The 22,399-nt window shown below is 37.8% G+C and overlaps 1 protein-coding gene across 1 annotated transcript in view; it reads right to left on the bottom strand.

The window, feature by feature from the left end:
• The window catches only part of LOC133773486 (POTE ankyrin domain family member B-like), a 67,425-nt gene that overhangs the window by 8,056 nt on the left and 36,970 nt on the right, over nt 1-22,399 (bottom strand). The window contains exon 15 of the mRNA XM_062210809.1: nt 670-762. Coding sequence (XP_062066793.1) covers nt 670-762 — 93 coding nt within the window. The remainder of the gene's footprint in view (nt 1-669; nt 763-22,399) is intronic.

The raw sequence follows: 22,399 nt of genomic DNA, 5'->3' as shown, positions 1-22,399 counted from the left end.
AGGTGAAATGAGAAATCACGTGGTCAGTTTTTGTCAAGTGTGTATGAAGGTAGTGCTGTTACTTTGGAAAATACTGACCATGCAAAAAAAAAAACAAACAAAACCGACCAATAACTTTGCTTCTGTTCTTCAGTTAGCAGTGTCATCGCCCTTACACTTCAGGTCAAAGTGTAAATTATACATAAAACGTATATTTAAATGCTTAGTGAATCAAAGGAAAAGGTCTTCTGCTGAGTTTAGTTTTAAGACTCTCTTTGCGATTTGAAGATACTGTCACTTTTTTCCTAAAGCTTTTCCTCAATCTTCTGGAAACGTGGATCTTCCACCATTGCTCTAAAACTGGTTTTCTGGCTTTGGTGGATGCACATCCTATTCAGACATTTTGACCCATTTTCTGAAGTGGGAAATGTGCATAAATTTCAGTTTTCATGAGGGTGTATGAAAGAAACCTTGTCACATAGTAGTCATTGATCATTCAAACACTAATCAAAAGGTGTCAAGGCTTTCAATTTAGTTATCTAGCTATTTTAGGATATTCGCATTTGTCAAAAATATGAAATTTCTACTAAATATACCTCAAATAAATATTCAAAAGAAAGACCAAAAGAAAGAAGATCTTCAGATAAGTTCTTAAAATAATTTAATGATATGTATAAATATTATACTTACCCTTTTGTCTATTCAGTCTAATTATTCTTTGTTTTCCTTTTCGCATTTGAGCTTCTGATTCCAAAGATTTTTTCTCAGGTGTAAGATCTGCATCTGATATTTTACGAGGAGATACACAAAGATATAATTTGGTGTAGTAAACAGAAAAATAGGTCAAATTTTAAATTTAAGATAAGCATACAGCAACATTGTCTCATTTTTATAAGGCTACAAATAAAATCTTATTGTGATCTTTCATGCTCAGCCATAAGAAATCACAAACAGATTTTACAACAATCATAGAGACTTCAATACCGTACTTTAAATAATGGATTGATCAACTTAGCATTAGATTAAGAAGAAAATAACTGAACAGCACTATTAACTAACTAGTGCTCTTTAGAAGTCTGTATGTATATACAGAATACTTCACCCCATAAGACAACTAAATGTTACTTTCAAATGTACTTGGAAAATTCTCCAAGATACACAAAATGCCAGGCTATAAACCAAGCCTTCATAAATTTAAAAAGATTGAATTCATGCAAATATTTTCCAATGCCTATGGAATTATATTAATAATAACAAGGAAACTTGGTAAATTCACAAATAAATGCTATTTAAATAACACAGTTCCGAATTACCAATGGGGCATGGAAAAGATCATAAAGAAAACTATGAAATATATTGAGATGAAATGAAACAAAAGAAAAAATGCCATATAAAATACAGATTAAGCTAACATGATTATTGTAAGAAAATTTATAGCAACAAACATCCATATAGAAAGAGAAAATGTACAACCAATAAACACAACTGCCATGTTGTAGAATAGAAAACAAAAGTAAATTAGTAAATAAACAAGTAGAAATAAGTAAATAATAAAGACTAGAACATAAAAAAAACAGAACAGATACTGGAAAATAAAAAAAAATACTATGTTGGTTTAATATCCAAAATCAGAAAGAGGTATTGTGGCACAGTAGGATAAACTACCACGTAGGATGTTCACGCCCCATATCAGAGTTCAGGATAACTTCTGGTTACCCTGTTTCTGATCCAGTTCTTTGTCAATGTACCTGGGAAGCAGACAATAATGGCTCAAGAACTTGGGTCCCTGACATTTACATGGGAGACCTGTTTGGAGTTCCTGACTCCTGGCTTTGGACTGGCCCAGACCTAGTTTTTTCAGGCAGTTGAAAAGTGAACCAGCAGATGGAAGATCCCTTCCTCTCTCCCTCTCCCTTCTTACCTCTCTAACTCTGCCTTTCAAATAAATGAATATTTAAAAAGTAAACAGGGGGTTCCAAGATGTCAGAATAGTGTCAGGATGGTCTGATTTAAAAAAGGCAAAATAAGTATTTAAAAAGGGAGAGAAAGTATACTCTCAGGATAAAGCTGCAGGGGACTGCAATGGGAGATCCTGTAAAATCAGTAGAAACTGTCCAGAACCAAAAAAGAACAGACATGTAGCAAAAGACCTATCAGCTGGGATCTAGGGGGATAGGTGCCCACCCCAGCAAACTAGCTGAGAGTGGACTCCATGGGCCCATGGCACTGCTGATACAGTGGGAGGGAGGGCTTAGTGAACTGCACCTTTTAGACTCCCACTTAGATCCCCAAAACAGGGAGACTGGTTACCAAGAGGTGGGGAGGGGAAAAAACAGCACATCTCTCACCCTCTCCTCCACCCTGCTACAACAGAGACTTGCAGCCGGTGGTGGGAGGGCTGGTACCATTTTTGGACACAGGCAGGTAGCAGCCACCCAAGCTCCTGTGTACATATCCAGCAATTATTGGAATTGCCCTCTACTTAGTTGATGGGGCAACCACAGCAGTTCATGAGAAACCAAGCCAGTTGCACCTACCTGGCAGTGAGAAGGGAGGGGGAGCCATCCCAAGAGAAAGGAAGTTGCACCTGTGGGATGCTCCTACATGTCTAGCACAATGATGAAGACAGCAGGACTGTGGCGTATGGGTACTTTGCGTGCCTGAGACCACAGATCTAACCAAAGAGAAACACCTACGTTCCTTACTGACATCAAATCTGCTTGAGAGGATTGGACTCGATCCAGTGAGCTGGAAAACACAGACAGCAGCTTTGGGAACACCTTGGTTTTCTTGTGCACAGGACAGGCTAGCAGGGCAGAGTAGCCCATCAGCACTCCTTCACCCTGAGAGCCCTGGGAGCTAAGACTGAGAAAACACTGACTGTGTGAAAGGAGGCAGAGTGTGCCTGGGTTCTGGGCAGCTAAAAAGCACTTCTCCACACTCTCAGAGCTCCTTGGTTGCCTAGCACAGCTCATAGCAAAGGGAACCGTGGTCACAAGAAAGACTCCACAGATCATATATGTGGTTCATACAGTTGTGCAGATGAGTGTTGAGCACACTGGGGACTAACACCTGGGTATTCCTCAGCTGGGAGCAGAAGGGGAGGTCACACCAACAGAGGTGAGCATTACTCTCCATCCAGTTACACAGAGGAGAGCTATCACGCCTAACTTGGGTGTTACCATGGATACGTGAACAGAGTATGGCCATATTCACCATACACCCTTTGGTATTCACTGGAAGTATAGACATTTCACTAATCCACAGAGGCACAGATCAAAGATAAAAGCCATCAGACAAAAAATTTTTACAAATGCCTAAATATAATGGCAAAAATTCAAGAAACAAAAATAAAAAAGACACTGTAAGCGTCCTTAAAAAACACTATAACATTTCAATATTAGAATGTTAAGATGAATAGATTGGGGAAACACCAGATGGAATTTTAAAAACTAACCATCAGATTACTCAAAAGCAAATCAGAAACCAATCCACAAAATAAAAAACTATATATTATATGAATGAAAATTTTTCCCCTAAAATTGAGAACTTAAAGAGAAATCAAATGAAATACTAGAAATAAAACATTCAATAGATAAAATAAAACTGCAATGTAAAGTTTTAACAACAGAGTTGGTGAGGCAGAAGAAAGAATATCTGAGCTAGAAGACAAATCTCTGGAAATTACAGTTAAGACCAAAGCAAGAAGAAGAAATTAGAAAACTTAAAAACAGTATTGGAAATACATAGGATACTACCAAAAGACCCAACATATGAGTCTTAGGAGTGTCTGAAGGTGTGGAAAGAGAAAAGAGACTAGAAGGCCTATTTAATGAAATAATTACAGAAAACTTCCCTAACATTGAGAAAGTAAGGAATGTACAAGTACAGGAAGTGCATAGAACGCCTAACATATATGACCATAAAAGATCTTTACCATGACACATTGTAGTCAAAATTTCCACAGTTAAGTATAAAGGTTCTAAAATGTGCACTAGAGAAATGCCAGAAAGCTTTCAGAGGATTTCCAATTAGACTCACAGCTGACTTCTCATTAGAAACCTTAGATATAGTCCAAATCTTAAGAGAAGAAACTGTCAACCCAAAAGATTGTATCCTGCAAAGCTCTCATTTACAAATGAAGGTGAAATAAAGACATTCCATAACAAAAAGAAATCAAAGGAATTTGTCACTTCTCCAGCCTTACAAAAGATGCTTAAGGATGTGCTACACACAGAAACACAGAAAGCAAGCCATCACTATGTAAGAATGCAAAGACAGAAAATATCCCAGTAAAAGTGCAAACAAAATCCAAAGCAAATGATAGGAACATTTGCAGAGAAATGGCAGGGTCAAGTATTACTTATCAATTGTCAACATGGATGTAAATGGCCTCAACTCTACAGTTAAAAGATACAGGCTGGTTGAATGGATTAAAAAGCAAGACCCATCTATTCGCTGCCTACAAGAAACACACTTCACCAACAAAGATACACATAGATGAAAAGTTAAAGGATAGAAAAAGAGATTCCACACTAATGAGGGGAAAAGGGAAGGTGTAGTCATCCAATTATCAGATAAAATAGACTTTAACATAAAAACTGTTAAAAGAGACAAAGAAGGAAACTATATAGTGATTAAGGGATCAATACAATAGGAAGACTTGACAGTAAATGCATATGCACCCAACTACAGGGTACCTGGCTATCTAAAAGCACTATTAACAGAACTAAAGGGAGACAGACTCCAGTACAATAGTAATGGTGGATTTCAACACTATACTTTCATCACTGAATATATCAACCACACAGAAAAGCAACAAAAAAACAGAGCTAATCAACACTATCGACCAAATGGACCTAACTGATATTTGCAGAACTTTTCACCCCACCATGGCAGAACGTACGTTCTTTTCAGCAGTGCATGGAACTTTCTCTAGGATAGACCACATACTAAGCCATAAAGCAAGTCTCAGCAAATTCAAAAAAATCAAAATCATACCATTCATGTTCTCTGATCACAATGGACTGAAGCTCAAAATAAACAACTCAAGAATTTCAAGAACATATGCAAATACATGGAGACTGAAAAATACACTCTTAAATGAACAGTGAGTCATAAAAGAAATCAAAAGACCAATAAAAAATTTTAGGAAAGGAATGACGATAACAATACCTCATACCAAAAAGTATGGGATACAGCAAAAGCAGTGTTAAAAGAAAAGTTTACAGCAATTAGTGCCTGTATCAAGAAACTGGAAAGGCACCAAATAAATATGCTGTCAGTGCATCTCAAGGACTTAGAAAAACAACAAACCAAACCCCAAATTAGTAGGAGTAAAGAAATAATTAAAATTAAAGGAGAAATAAAATAAAAAATACAAAAGATCAATGAAATGAAGAGCTGTTTTTGGAAAAAATAAACAAAATAGACAAGCCATAGGTCCAAATGACCAAAAAAAGAGGGAGAAGACCCAAATCAACAAACTCAGAGATGAAAAAGGAAATGCAACAAAAGACAGAAATAAAAAGAATCATCAGGAATTACCACAAAGAACTGTGTGCCAACAATTCAGGAAATCCAGAAGAAATTGATAGATTCCTGGACACACACAACCTACCTAAACTGAATCATAAAGATTGAATCAATAATAAAGACCCTTCCAACAGAGAAAAGCCCAGGTCCCAACGTATTCACCACTGCATTCTACCAGACATTTCAAGAAGAATGAATCTCAATTCTTCTCCAGCTATTCAAAATATTCAAAAAGGAGGGAATCCTCCCAAGCTCATTCTAAGAAGCCAGCATTACCTTAATTCTTAAGCCAGAAATTGATATTACAGAGAAAACAGCTAAAGACCAATGTCCCTGATGAACATAGATGCAAAAATCTTCAACAAAATACTAGCCAATCAAATCCAACAACACATGAGAGAGATCATACACCCAGACCAAGTGGAATTTATCCCTAGTATATAGGGATGGTTCAACATCTGAAAATCAATAAATGTATAAATGTGATAAACCACATTAGCAAACTGAACACCAAAATCCATATGATTATCTCAATAGATGCAGAGACAGAATTTGAAAAATTCAACATCCTTTTATGATGAAAGCCTTAAGCAAACTTGGTATAGAAGGGACATTCCTCAACATAATAAAGCAATTTATAACAAATCCACAGTCAGCATTCTACTAAATGGGGAGAAGTTGGATCTAGACAAGGATGCCCACTCTCACCACTGCTATTTTTTTAACTTTTATTTAATGAATATAAATTTCCAAAATACAGCTTATGGATTACAATGGCTCCCCCCCCATAACTTCCCTCCCACCCTCAACCCTCCCGTTTCCCACTCCCTCTCCCCTTCCATTCACATCAAGATTCATTTTCAATTCTCTTTATATACAGAAGATCAGTTTAGTATATATTAAGTAAAGATTTCAACAGTTTGCCCTCACATAGCAACACAAAGTGAAAAATACTGTTGGAGTACTAGTTATAGCATTAAATCACAATGTACAGCACATGAAGGACAGAGATCTTACATGATTTTTTTTTAGAATTGATTAATTTTCTATGCAATTTCCAATTTAACACCAAGTTTTTTTTTCATTTTCAATTATCTTTATATACAGAAAATCGATTCAGTATATACTAACTAAAGATTTCATCAGTTTACACCCACACAGAAACACAAAGTGTAAAAATACTGTTTCAGTACTAGTTATAGCATTACTTCACATTGGACAACACATTAAGGACAGATCCCACATGAGATGTAAGTACACAGTGACTCCTATTGTTGATTAAACAATTTGACATTCTTGTTTATGGCATCAGTAATCTCCCTAGGCTCTAGTCATGAGTTGCCAGGGCTATGGAAGCCTTTCGGGTCACCGACTTTGATCTTATTCTGACAGGGTCATTGTCAAAGTGGAAGTTCTCGCCTCCCTTCAGAGAAAGGTACCTTCTTCTTCGATGGCCCTGTTCTTTCCACTGGGATCTCACTCGCAGAGATCTTTCATTTAGGTCTTCTTTTTTTTTTCCCCAGAGTATCTTGGCTTTCCATGGCTAAAATACTCTCATGGGCTCTTCAGCCAGATCCGAATGCCTTAAGGGCTGATTCTGAGGCCAGAGTGTTCTTTAGGACATCTGCCATTCTATGAGTCTGCTGTGTATCCCGCTTCCCATGTTGGATCCTTCTCTCCCTTTTTGGTTCTATCAGTTAGTATTAGCAGACACTTGTCTTGTTTGTGTGATCCCTTTGCCTCTTAGACCTATCAGAGCCATCAATTGTGAACTGAAATTGATCACTTGGACTAGTGAGATGGCATTGGTACATGCCACCTTGATGGGATTGTATTGGAATCCCCTGGCACGTTTCTAACTCCACCATTTGGGGCAAGTCTGATTCAGCATGTCCCAAATTGTCCATCACCTCCCTCTCTTTTTCCACTCTTATATTTAACAGGGATCACTTTTCAGTTAAAATTTAAACACCTAAGAATAATTGTTTGTTAATTACAGAGTTCAACCACCAGTACTAGAACAAAAAAAATACTAAAATGGATAAAGATTTACATTGTAAATCAACAGTCAGGACAAGAGATGATCAAGTCACTGTTTCTCATAGTGCCCATTTCATTTCAACAGGTTTCCCCTTTGGTGCTCAGTTAGTTGTCGCTGACCAGGGAAAACAAATGATATTTGTCTCTTTGGGACTGGCTTAATTCACTCAGCATGATGTTTTCCAGATTCCTCCATCTTGTTGCAAATGACCGGATTTCATTGTTTTTGACTACTGTATAGTATTCTATAGAGTACATGTCCCATAATTTCTTTATCTAGTCTACTGTTGATGGGCATTTGGGTTGGTTCCAGGTCTTAGCTATTGTGAATTGAGCTGCAATAAACATTAATGTGCAGACGGCTTTTTTGTTTGCCAATTTAATTTCCTTTTGGTAAATTCCAAGGAGTGGGATGGCTGGGTTATATGATAGGGTTATATTCACTTTTCTGAGGAATCTCCAGACTGACTTCCATAGTGGCTTAACCAGTTTGCATTCCCACCAACAGTGGTTTAGTGTCCCTTTTTCCCCACATCCTCTCCAGCATCTGCTGTTGGTAGATTACTGAATGTGAGCCATTCTAACCGGGGTGCGGTGAAACCTCATTTTCACCACTGCTATTTAATATAGTCCTGAAAGTTTTAGCCGGAGCCATCAGGCAAGAAAAATAATTCAAAGGGATACATATTGGCAAGGAGGAAGTCAAACTATCCCTATTTGCTGATGACATGATTCTACATATTGGTAACCCAAAAGACTCCATGAAAACACTAATAGAACTCATAAGAGTTTGGTATAGTGGCAGGATATAAAATAAACACACAAATATCAGCTTCCTTTGTATACACATACAATGCCAAAGCTGATAATGACCTAAGATCAATCCCATTCACAATAGCTACAAAAAATTTAAATACCTTGGAATAAAGTTAACCAAGTATATCAGAGATTTCTACAATGAAGATTATAAAACATTAAAGAAAGAAGAAGACATAAAAATGTGTAAAAATCTTCCATGTTCATGGATTGGAAGAATCAACATCTTCAAAATGTCCATACTACCAAAACCTATTCAGATTCAATGTGATCCTACCAAAATACCAATAACATTCTTCTCAATATAGAAAAAATGAGGCTAACATTCATACAGAAACACAAGAGACTCTGAATAGCTAGAGAAATCTTGAACAACAACAACAAAAAAGGTGGTGCCCTCAAGACATACTACAGGGCAGTTATAATTAAAACAGTCTGGTATTTGCACAAAAATGCATGTGTAGACCAATGGAACAGAATAGAATCTCCAGAAATTAATCCACACATCTACAACCAATTTATCATTGACAAAGGAGTAAAAATCAACCCCTGGAGCCAAGAGAGTCTCTTGAACAAATGGTGCTGGGTAAACTAGATCTCCACATGCAGAAGCATCAAACAAGAACGTTACCTTACACCTTATGTAAAAAATCCACTCAAAATGGATCAGAGACATAAAGCTATGATTTGATACCATCAAATTACTAGAGGACAATGGGGAAACACTACAAAACATTGGTATAGGGCAAGATTTCTTGGAAAAGACCCCAGAAGCACAGGCAATCAAAGGCAAAATTAACAAGTGGAATTAAATCAAACTGAAAAGTTATGCATTGCAAAAGAAAACACTCAGCAAAATGAAGAGGCAACCAACAGAATGGGAAAATATTTGAAACTATGAAACTGACAAAGGTCTAACTTCAAGCTTCTATAAAGAGCTCAAGAAACTAAACAACCACAAAACAAACAACCTAATCAACAGATGGGAAAAGTACCTGAACATTTTTTAAGAGAGGAAATTCAAACTGCTAATAGATGCATGAAAAAATGTTCAGGATTGCTAGATATCAGGGAACTGCAAATGAAAACCACAATGATGTTTCACCTCACCCCTATCAGAATGGCCCTCATATAGCAATCAACAAGCAACAAATATTGGCTAGGATGTGGTGGAAATGTAAACTGGTATAGCCACTGCTGAAGAAAATATGGAGATATCTCAGAGAGCTTAATATAGACCCATCATGTGATCAGCCATCCCATCCCTGGGATTTTACCCAAAGGAAATGAAATCAGCATATGAAAGAGTTATTTGTACCCCATATTCATTTCAGCAAAATTTACAACAGCTAAAATATGGAATCAATTCAGATGCCACTGAGTACTATATAAAGGAATTATGGAATATGTGTACTATGGAATACTACACAGCACTAAAAATGTGAAATCCTGTCATTTGCAACAAAATGGATGCAACTGGAAACCACCATACTAGTGAAATAAGCCAGTCACAAAAAGATAACATATGGTCTATCTGATCTGTGGAAACTAATAGGGTACTAAAAATATTATCTACAGGAGCAAAATTATCAGTTTGAGATGCATTGACTTTGCACTGCTCTTGCCTTGTCTACTGAGGAACAATATTTTTCTTTGTCTGTTTTGTTTTGTTTTTTTTTCCATCACACTAATTGGTGAACTCTCTACTTAGTGTAGAATTAATTTTATGAGTATATAAATAAACTGAAAAATTGATCTCTGTAAAAAATAAGAATGGGAAAGGAAGAGGGAAGAGGAAGAAGGACAGGACGATGGGTGGGAGGAAGGTAGGGGAGAAAGAATCATCATGTTCCCAAATCTTCATATATTAAATGAATGAAACTGTATTCCTTAAAATAATGGCGGCTTCCAAGGTGGCAAAGTAAGGAGAGAGCTTACTGTTCTAGTCTAGGAGAAGATAGTTTAAAAAAGTGGAGAGAGTGCAGTCTCAGAGAAGAGTTAGGGAGAAAATGGCAGAGGAAATTCTACACAAATTAGAGGGACATGGTGGACCTATGTCAAGGGCCTGGAAGTCCACAACTCAGGACCCCAGCAGCCAAGAGCCTTCACACTAGTGTTGGAAAGTGAGGTGAGACCAAACCACAGAAGAAGCCACTGGCAATAAAGCTGCAGCAAGAGCATGGAGGGAAACTGGCTTGAAGCCCCATGGGGGATAGTATACCTGCTAAACTAGAGGAGAAAAAAAAGATGGATACATGTCTCTCTTCATGATCACTTAACAACAGCATCCTGTAACAAGCTGATAGAGTGGCTGCCATTTTGGATATACAAAACAGCTGCTCCAACTTGTGTCCATGCCCAGCAACCAGCTGAGTAGAGACTCCTGACTCTGGAAGGGAGAACTAACAGGGTGCTAGGAGCTTGTGACTGTGTGAGGCTTCTGTGCCAGGACAGTGAAAAAAACTGGGGGTATGCTGGAGGACTTACGGTTTGGCTGGGACTTTAGGCAGTCACAGTGGGAGACTCCACACCTGGTTACCTGGTTAGACATTTCTGGGGAAGCTGAACTTACTCTGAGTACTGCACAGATCCTTTATGTGGACAAATATTATACCCAATGGGGTTAGTGCTCAGGCACTGGTATCCTTTGAGGAGAGGAACTCAGCTGAGCAGAATAAACCTACCTTCTGATTAAAAAAAAGATTTGCCATGCCAAACCTGGGTGTGTCACCTTAGACACGCCCATCACCCTGGAGAATGAAACAGAGCTCAGCTCGATGGCCACACCCACTACAAGCCTCTAGACAAGCAGACACTTCACTTATCTACAGAAGCATAGCACAAAGATAAAAGCCACCACAGAAAAAAAAATACAAAGAGGGAACTAATGAGTATCTCCACAAATGCCAAACAACAAACACACCAATTTAAGAAACAAGGATAAGGAAGACAACATGAAACCTCCAAAAGAACACAACACTTCAATGCTAGATTGAAAAGATGATGAGTTTTAAGAAATGAAAGAAATGGAATTCAAAAAACAGATCATAAGATTATGCAGATGTAATCAGAAGCAAATGCACAAATTACAGAAATCCATATGGGACATCAAAGAAAATTTATCCCACGAAATTGAGATCTTAAAAGAGAAATCAAAATGAAATGAAGAATTCAATAGAACAAATAAAAAATTCAGTGGAAAGTCTTAACAACAGAATTGGTGAAGCAAAAGAGGAAATATCTGACTTAGAAGACAAAGCATATGAAATTATACAGTCAAACCAAAAATAAGAAGAGGAAATCAGACAACTAAAAAACACTGCTGGGAATATACAGAATAATATAAATTGAGCCAACATATGGGTTCTAGGAGTTCCTGAAAGTATGGAAAGAAAGAATTAGATTAATAACAAAAAACTTCCCTAATTTGGAGAAGTAAAGGGACATCCAAGTACAGGAAGCACACAGAACTCCTAATCGAAATGACCAAAAAATTTCTTCACTGTGACACATTGTAATCAAACTCAACACAGTAACACATAAAGAAAAGAATCTAAAACGGGCATGAGAGAAACACCAGATTATTTTCAGAGGATCTCCAATTAGGCTCACAGCAGACTTCTCATCAGAAACCTAGGCTAGAAGAGAATAGCAAGGTATAGTTCAAGTCTTAAGAGAAAAAAACTGTCAACCAAGAATACTATATCCTGAAAAGCTCTCATTTATGAAAGAAGGTGAAATAAAGACCTTCCATAACAAATAGAAATTGAAAGAATTTGTCACCACCTATCCAGCCTTACAAAAGATGCTAAGGATATGCTGAAAACAGAAACATGGTCATCACTACAAAAAGGTAAAGGAAGAAAATCTCCAGTAGAAGTTCAAAGAAAATCCAAAGTAAACAACAGGATTATTTATGGGAAAATGGCAGGGCCAAGTCATTACTTACAAATAGTCACCTTGAGTATAAATGATCTCAACTCTCCAGTTAAAAGACGCATACAGGTTGAATGGATTAAAAAGCAAAACTCATCTATTTTCTGCCAACAAGAAACACATCTCACCAACAAAGATGTCCACAGACTGAAGGTCAAAGGATGGAAAAAGATATTCCATGCTAACATAAACCAAAACAGAGCTGGTGTAGCCATCCTAACATCAGACAAAATAGACTTTAACACAAAAACTGTTGAAAGAGACAAAGAAGGGCACTATGTAATGATTAAGGAATCAATTCAATAGGAAGATGTAACTATCATAAACGTATATGCGACTAATCACAAGAAACCTGGCTATTGAAAAGAAATGTCAATGGATCTAAAGGGAGACACAGACTCCCTTTAGAAGAGTATTCAGGGACTTCAATACCCCACTTTCAGTAATGGACAGATCAACCAGACATAAAATCAGCAAGGAAACAGCAGAGTTAACTAACTCTATAGACCAAATGGACCTAACACGTATCTACAGAACTTTTCATCCTACACTTACAGAATACATTCTTCTCACCAGAGCATAGAATTTTATCTAGGACAGATCACATACTAGGCTATAAAGCAAGTCTCAGCAAATTCAAAAACATGGAAATCATACCATGCATCTTCTTGTATCACAATGGAAAGAAGTTGGAAATCAGCAACACAGCAATCTTTAGAACATATGCAAACACATGCATACTGAAAGTCTGCTCCTGAATGAATAGTGGGTCATAAAAGAAATCAAAAAACAAATGAAAAAACTTCTGGAAGCAAATGAAGATGAGAATACAACATATCAAAACTTATGAGATACAGCAAAAGAAGTGTTAAGGAGGAAAGTTTACAGCAATTGGTGCCTACATCAAGAAATTGTGAAGGCAACAAATAAATGAGCTATGAATGCATCTCAAGGATCTATAAAAACAACAGCAAACCAAACCCCAAACTAGTAGAAAAAAAGACATAATTCAAATTAGAGAAATCAACAAAATTGAATTTTAAAAATTCCAAAAGAGCAACAAAACGGCTGTTTTATTTAAATAAACAAAATTGACACACCATTGGCCCAACTAACAAAAAAAGGAGAGAGAAGACCCAAATCAATAGAGATGAAAAGGAATCGTAACAACAGATACAACAGAAATAAAAAGAATCATGAGAAACTACAACAAAGGGTTGAATGCTAACAAACTGAGAAACATAGAAAAATGGATAAATTTCTGGACACATACAACCTACCTAAATTAAGCCATGAAGACATAGAAAATCTAAGCAGACCCAATACAGAAACTAAATCAATAATAAAGACTTCAAAACAAAAGAAGTCCAGGACTGGATGGCTTCACTGTGGAACTCTGCAAGACATTTAAAGAATTACTAACTCCAATTCTTCTCCAGTTATTCAAAATAATTGAAAGAAAGGATACTCTCCCAACTTTTTTCTATGAAGCCAACATCACCTTAATTCCTAAACCCAGAAAAGATACAACAGAGAAAGAAAACTACAGACCAATTTCCCTGTTAAACATAGATTAAAAAATCCTCAACAAATTTCTAGCCATTCAAATCCAACAACATATCAGATTCATCACCCAACAGGACCAAGTGAGATGTATCCCTGCTATGCAGGGATGGTTTAACATTCCCAGATCAATCAATGTGAAACATCACATTAACAAATTGAACAACAAAAATCAAATGATTATTTCAATAGCTGCAGAAAAAGCATTTGATAAAATACAACACACTTTCGGCCGGCGCCGCAGCTCACTAGGCTAATCCTCCGCCTTGCGGCGCCGGCACACCGGGTTCTAGTCCCGGTCGGGGCACCGATCCTGTATTTCTGAAGAAACACTCAGGAAAGTGAAGAGGCAATCGACAGAATGGGAGTAACTTTCTGCAAACTATTTAAGTGATAAAGAATTAATAACCAGAATACACAAAGAGATCAAGAAACTAAACAACAACGAAACAAACAACCCAGTTAAGGAATTTGAAAAGGACTTGAACAGGCATTTTTAGAAAAAGGAAATCCAAATGGCCAACAGACTCTTGAAAGAATGTTCAGGATCACTAGCCATCAGGGAAATGCAAATCAAAACTACAGTGAGGTTTCACCTCACCCCAGATAGAATGATGCTCAAACAGAAATCACAAACAACAAATGCGGGAAGGATGTGGAGAGAATGGTACCCTAATCTACTGTCAGTGAGAATGTAAACTGGTAAAGCCAATACGGAAGATAGTATGGAGATAATTCAGAAATCTGAATATAGACCTACCACAAGACCCAGTCATCCCACTCCTGGGAATTTACTGAGGGGAAATGAAAACAGTAAATAAAGTGTTATCTGCACCTCCATGTTTATTGTAGCTCAATTCACAATAGCTAAGACATGGAATCAACCTAAATGCTCTTCAACTGAAGCCTGCATAAAGAACTTATGGGATATGGAATACTACACAGCTTTTAAAAAAATGAAATCCAGTCATTTGCAAGAAACCGGATGAATCTGGAAACACCATATTAGTGAAATAAGCCAGTCCCAAAGGGACAAATACCATCTGTTCTCCCTGATCTGTGAGAACTACTAGAGCACCTAAAGAAAATCTGTAAAAGTGAAATTGACACTTTGAGAAGCAATGACTTGAACAGCCCTTGTCTCAACTGTCAAGGAATAGTTTTTTTTTTCCTTCTTCACACTATTTGTCGAACTCTTTACTTAACATAGAGCCAATCATATGTGTATACAGTTAATTGAGAATGGACCTCAGTAAAATTAAGAGTGGGAATAAGAGAGGGAAGAGGAAGTTTGTAACTGTAAAGCTATATGGTTCTGCATACATTCCTACAAACTTCTAAGGGTACAGTTTAAAAACTTGTCATGGGATTACAAATCCCATTGCAATTGGTGATAAAAATGCCATCTTAATTGTTAAAGTGATATTAAGTGTTAAAGTGAATGTATAGACAGGATTAAGTCTTGAAGTGATCATATAAATAGAATCAAGTGTCTGGTAATAATAATGATAATAGAATTAAAGTAGAGAATGTTTCAACATTGGAAGCAGCCCACACAGCATCACTTTAAGTAACACTCTGACCCCAGAATAAGCTCTTAAGTCTTCCTGGTCTGGCTGAAAAGCCAAGACACTGTGGAAAATTCTACATGAAGGGTCTCTGTGAGATCCCAGTGGAAAGAAGTGGCCATCAAAGGACGGCGTACTTTTCTCTAAAGGGAGGAAGAACTCCCACTTTGCTTATAGACTTAACTGTAAAACGAGTTCTCAAAAAATAAAATAAAAAAGTAAACAAAAATCAATCAATATACTACATAATATTCACAGAATAAAGTACATGCCCATATACACATAAATGTATCATCTCAATAAATAGGAAGAGATGTAAAATTTAAATTATTCATTAATAAAACACACTCACAGAACTAGAAATGGAAGGGAACTTCATCAATCTAGTAAACTCACCTACACAACCCCATTTCATTAACAGCATGAATAATGGTGAACATTCCCACTAAGGGTTAGAAAGGAAGACATGATTCTGTTCTCATCACTTCTATATAGCACTACATTGGAGCATCTATCTTGGGAAATTGGGCAAGATTAATAAAATGTACTCATACTGGGAAAGCAAAAGAAATCATTTAGATTTACAGATATTATATATAGAAAATTGTAAGAAAAACATGTTACAGAGAGAGAGAGAGAGAGAGAGAGAGAGAGAGAGATGGAAGGAAGAAATGGGGAGAGAGGGATGAGGAAGGGAGATATCATTATATTTTTCAGTTTGTAACTATGAGCTACATGACACTGTTCCCTTTGCATTATCATCACATTAACATGAGTATTCAGAAAAAATATAATAGTCCTTTTAGAAGAAATGAACCTAGCAAAGTTCAGATCACAAGATCAATATTCATAACTGAATTTTATTTCTATACGTTAACTTTGAATAATCTGAAAATGAAATTTTAAAAATTTACATTATCAAATGAATACTTAAGAATTATTTGAACAAAACAGTAAGTTTTATATACAAAAACCCAGAAATTATCATTGAAATGATCTAAGAAGATATAATGAATGAAAAGATAACTTATATGTTGTTACACTTAATATTGTTAAAGTAGTAATACATTCTGACTGATTGACAGGTTCAACATAACCTCAATCAAAATCTCAGGTATCTTTTTTACAGAAATTTATAAAGTGATACTAAATTCATTGGAAACTTAAGGGACCCAGAATACCCAAAATAATTTTTAATTATTAATTTAATTAATTTAATTTTTAATGAGGAAAGATAACTGGGGAGAACTTACACTTCACAACTTAAAAGCTTAATAAAAATACAGTATTCAAGATAATGTAGTACTGTCATAAGTGCAGACACATAAGTAAATGAAACTAAATTGAGAGTTCAAACATAAATCTTTCTATTTATAAGCAATTTTATTATATTCATTTTATTGTGTGGTACAAACACACAGAGAATGTGTTCAGATATAAAACCTTAAATTCATGGTCAACAAATTTTCTTTTTTTTTTCATTTTATTTCAAAGGCAGAGAGAAAGAAAGGTAGGCAGATCTTTTTTTTTTTTTTTGACAGATAGAGTTAGACAGTGAGAGAGAGAGAAAGGTCTTCCCTCCATTGGTTCACACCTTAAATGGCCTCCACTGCCAGAGCTATGCTGATCCGAAGCCAGGAGCCAGGTGCTTCCTCCTGGTCTCCCATGCAGGTACAGGGGCCCAAGCACTTGGGCCATCCTCCACCACCCTCCCGGGCCACAGCAGAGAGCTGGACTGGAAGAGGAGCATCTGGGACCAGAACCTGGCACCCATATGGGATGCCGGTGCCGCAGGTGGAGGATTAACCAAGTGAGTCATGGCGCCAACCCCAAGGTAGGCAAATCTTTAACCCACTAGTTAATCCACTGGTTAATCTACCTCCAAGTGCCTGAAACAGCTAGGGCTCGATCAGGCTAAAGCCAAGATCCAGGGACTCCATCTGAGTCTCCCACAGGGATGACAGGAACCCAAGTGCTTGAGCCAGCATTGGGTGCCCTAAGGAATGGACCTTAGCAGGAAGCTGCATCTGAAGCACACCCAGCTGAGACTCAAAACAGACATTCTGATATGAGACACCTTAACTGTTGTGCCAACCCCTTCCCCTATGGTCTGTTGCTTTTCTACAAGGACACAGAGAAAATTAAATGAGTAGAAGTCTTTTCAGAAATGATGCTAGGTACTGATCAATCACACATAAAAGAATGAAGCTGGACCCCCAACTTCACACTAGATACAAATTGAATTGAATTGAAAACATAATTATTGAGTTAGAACCATGACACTTATAAGAAAATATAAGAGTACAGTAGTATGGCTTTGGTTTAGATAATGGTTTCTTGGATACAGCACCAAAAGTACAAACAGTAGGTAATATACTTCATAAAATGGACCTCATAAAAAATGACTATTTTTTTTCATTCCAAGGGGCTTTTTTTCATTTTCTAGGGGTTTAATCACTTGCATATCTGCCCCAGGTGGGGCTACTGACCAGAGAACCAATACAGCGCCTTTCAGTGCCTTACACTTCTTATTGAATGGCAAATGAGTTCTATTTTCTTTTCTTTTTTTTTTTGACAGGCAGAGTTAGACAGTGAGAGAGAGAGAGAGAGACAGAGAGAAAGGTCTTCCTTCCATTGGTTCACTCCCCCAAATGGCCGCTACAGCTGGTGTGCTGTGCCAATCCAAAGCCAGGAGCCAGGTGCGTCCTCCTGATCTCCCACGCGGGTGTAGGGCCCAAGCACTTGGGCCATCCTCCACTGCCTTCCCAGGCCACAGCAGAGAGTTAGACTGGAAGAGGAGCAACCGGGACAGAACTGGAGCCTCAACTGGGACTAGAACCTGGGGTGCTGGCACCGCAGGCAGAGGATTAGCCTAGTGAGCCACAGCACCAGCCACAAATGAGTTCTGACACAGAGTATCTTGAGATACAGCTTCCAGAACCTATGTGTCCAAGAAAGCCAAGCAGGAGCCACACAGCGTCACTTCCAACTACTATTTATGCAAATTATTACAACCTATCCAGACGAACAGGAATGTATACAGGCTGCTCTTCCTAACCGAAGAGAACATCAACTTATTTGCAGCTGCTGTCATGAGTATGCTCATGAGCATAAATACAGGAAAGAAAACGAAAGGAAATCACAATGTATGGATATAATGAGCTCAAATAAATGAAAACGTAAAATGGGAGCCAAGAAGAAATTCTGCATCTGAAAGTCACAAAAGCAAAATTTTAAAATTCACTAGAACAATCAAGCAGCATATTTGAACAGATATAAGAAAGAATCTGTGAAATTGAAGACAGGACAATTGAAATTACCAACTCAAGTGAAGAGGGATAGAAAAATATTTGAGGCCGGTGCCGTGGCTTAACAGGCTAATCCTCTGCCTTGCGGCGCCGGCACACTGGGTTCTAGTCCTGGTTGGGGCACTGGATTCTATCCCGGTTGCCCCTCTTCCAGCCCAGCTCTCTGCTATGGCCCGGGAAGGCAGTGGAGGATGGCCCAAATGCTTGGGCCCTGCACCCGCATGGGAGACCAGGAGAAGCACCTGGCTCCTGCCTTCGGATCAGCACGATGCGCCGGCTGCAGCGGCCATTGGAGGGTGAACCAACGGCAAAAAGGAAGACCTTTCTCTCTGTCTCTCTCTCTCACTATCCACTCTGCCTGTCAAAAAGAAAAATTTTTGAGGAAAAAATGGATAAAAACCTTCAGAATTTGATGTAAGTTATGTAACTGTACATCCAAGACTAAATCAGTACCAAGTAATATAAAATCAAAAATAGCTCAGTGTGGACTCAGACAACCTATATCCAACTGTGAAGAGACAAGGGAAAATCAACTTAATGTCAGAATCCTAACCTGTCATGAACAAAGGTTCTTAATAAGAATAACAGCCAATTTTGCAACATGAACAATGGAGAACACAGGCAGTGAGATGACATACTAGAAATACCAAATGGAAAAAAAAGTCAGCTGAGAATCTTACAGGCATCGAAGTTATCCTTCAAAAAATGAGCAAGGAATTAAGATTTTCCCAGATAAACACAAGCTGAGGGATTCAACACCACTAGCACTATATTACAAATAATGCAAAAATAAATCCTTCAGGGTCAAATTAAAGAAAACTGAACAGTAATTCAAAGTCATGTAAACAAGAAAAGCTCTTCATTAAAGCTTAGTGTATGGTCAAATGTAAAAGCCAGTGTTATTGTATTTTTTGTTTGTAGCTTCATTTTTTACTGTATGATTTAAAATAAAAATGATTTTTGACATTTTATACCTGAGTATACAATAAAGATGTGATTTGTGATAACAACATAAAATGGGTACAGGAAATGCAGTATAGTATCAGAGTTTCTCAAGGCTAGCTATTACACTGTGATCAATCCAAACTTCTATGAATCTAGAGTATTAACTGTTATCCCTACTTAAACCACAAAAAATAAATGTAAAAAATACACACAAAAGGGGAGCAGCCATTTAGCTTAGTGATTAAGATGCCCAAATCACATATCAGAAGCCTGTGTTTGATTCCTGGCTCTGATCCTGAATCCAGCTTCTTGCAAATACAGACTCTGGGAGGTTGTGGTGATGGGTCCAGTGACTGGGTTCCTGACACCCATGTGGGAAGACCTGGCTTGTATTCCTGGTTCACAGCTCTGGCTCAGGCCCAGCACTAGCGATTATAGACATTTTTCAAATGAAAAATAGATAGGATCTCTCACTCTCTCTCCCCCTTCCTCTCTAATAAATTAGCTAAACAAATAAAAGGAAATGAGAAGAGTACTTAAAAATAGTTCACCTTTAAAAACTAAGTAATCATGGGGCCGGTGCTGTGGTGCAACAGGTTAAAGCCCTGGCCTGAAGCGTGGGCATCCCATATGGGTGCCAGTTCTAGTTCTGGCTGCTCCTCTTCCAATCCAGCTCTCTGCTATGGCCTGGGAAAGCAGTAGAAGATGGCCCAAGTCCTTGGGCCCCTGCACCCGTGTGGGAAACCTGGAGGAAGCTCCTGGCTCCTGGTTTCAGATCAGTGCAGCTCTAGCCATTGCAGTCATCTGGGGAGTGAACCAGTGGATGGAACACCTCTCTCTCTCTTTCTCTCTCCCTCCCTCCCTCCCTCCCTACCTTTCTCTGTAACTCTGTCTTTCAAATAAATAAATAAATAAATCTTTAAAAAAAAACCCAAGTAATCACAATTAAGAGTAAAGGAAGAAATGAGTGAAAAATTGTTTAAAACATACTAAAACAAATATTTAAAAATCACCAAAGTAAATCTCTTAATGCTGATTGTTTAAAACATAAATGGATTAAACCTTCCTTTCAAAAGATAGAAATTGGAAGACTGTAGAAGCACATACACACGATCCAATTATATTCTATATATGAGACTCTATATGTACAGACATGAAAAAGTTGAAAGCATATCCATAAAGAATGACATTCTATACAAAAGTAGCCAATGATATCTGAGATGGCTATTCCAACAAACAAAAGAGGTTTCAAGGAAAAAAACTTTTTCAAGAGACAAGAACTGCTGACAAAGAATGTATACTTACAAAGGATCAATTCATCAAGCATATTTGATAATTATAAAAACATAAAAAACAAACAAAAGAATCCCACAATGCCTGGAGGCTACCACTGACAGAACTGAAGATTGAAACAGACAACTCTGCAATGCTTGGACTCATAAACAGCCTCCTTCCAATAATACATATTACAAACAGGAAAGTAGTAATAAATATAGGACTGCAGCAAAATATACATTTTTTTCTAGTGTATAAAGAACATTCTCCAGGACACACCATGTATTAGGACACAAAATAGTCAATACATTTTATGAGATTTAAATGAATACAAGCTATTTTTTATCTGAATGGAATTAAAACTAAAAATTAATCTAAGAAGAATTTTAGAAGTTACAATACATTCTTTTAAACACCAAATCAGAATATGGAAAATATCTTAAGACAAATTACAACAAAAACTACAACATATCTAAAACTTGTAAGATGCAGTGAAAGCAATAAGAAAAATATGTACATAAGGAGTAAAAAAAAGACAAAGCTCTCAAATCAACAACGCAATATTATGAATTAAGGAACTAGAAAAATAAAAAGAATTCAAACACAAGTAAACAAAAGGGAGGAAAAAGTAAATATTAGGTCATACATAAAAGGAAATCAACAAAGAGAAAAATCAATGAAGTAAAGAGTTTGTCTTTCAAGAATATTGACAAATATTTAGTAATCCAGTAAAGAAACGAAAAAAGGGCTTGAACAGGCGTTTTTCTTTTTTTTTTTCTTTTTCTTTTTTTTTTTATTTTTGACAGGCAGAGTGGACAGTGAGAGAGAGACAGAGAGAAAGGTCTTCCTTTTGCCGTTGGTTCACCCTCCAATGGCCGCCGCGGTAGGCGCACCGCGCTGATCCAATGGCAGGAGCCAGGTGCTTCTCCTGGTCTCCCATGGGGTGCAGGGCCCAAGAACTTGGGCCATCCTCCACTGCACTCCCTGGCCACAGCAGAGAGCTGGCCTGGAAGAGGGGCAACGGGGACAGGATCGGTGCCCCGACCAGGACTAGAACCCGGTGTGCCGGCGCCGCAAGGCGGAGGATTAGCCTAGTGAGCAGCGGCGCCAGCCTGAACAGGCATTTTTCAAGAGAGGAAATTCAAATGGTCAAAAGACATATGAAAAAATGCTCAGGATCATTAGCCATCAAGGAAATGCAAATCAAAACCATGATGAGGTTTCACCTCACCCCTGTTAGAATGCTCCCATACAGAAATCAACAAACAACAAGGGGCCGGCGCCATGGCTCACTTGGCTAATCCTCCGCCTCCGGCGCCAGCATCCCATATGGGTGCTAGGTTCTAGTCCCGCTTGCTCCTCTTCCAGTCCAGCTCTCTGCTGTGGCCTGGGAAGGCAGTGGAGGATGGCCCAAGTGCTTGGGCCCCTGTCCCT

Source organism: Lepus europaeus, chromosome 14 (genome assembly GCF_033115175.1).
Source record: "Lepus europaeus isolate LE1 chromosome 14, mLepTim1.pri, whole genome shotgun sequence".
In the NCBI taxonomy this organism is placed as follows: Eukaryota; Metazoa; Chordata; class Mammalia; order Lagomorpha; family Leporidae; genus Lepus; species Lepus europaeus.
Note: the sequence above shows the minus strand (reverse complement) of the source record. Positions and strands in the feature narration are given on the sequence as shown.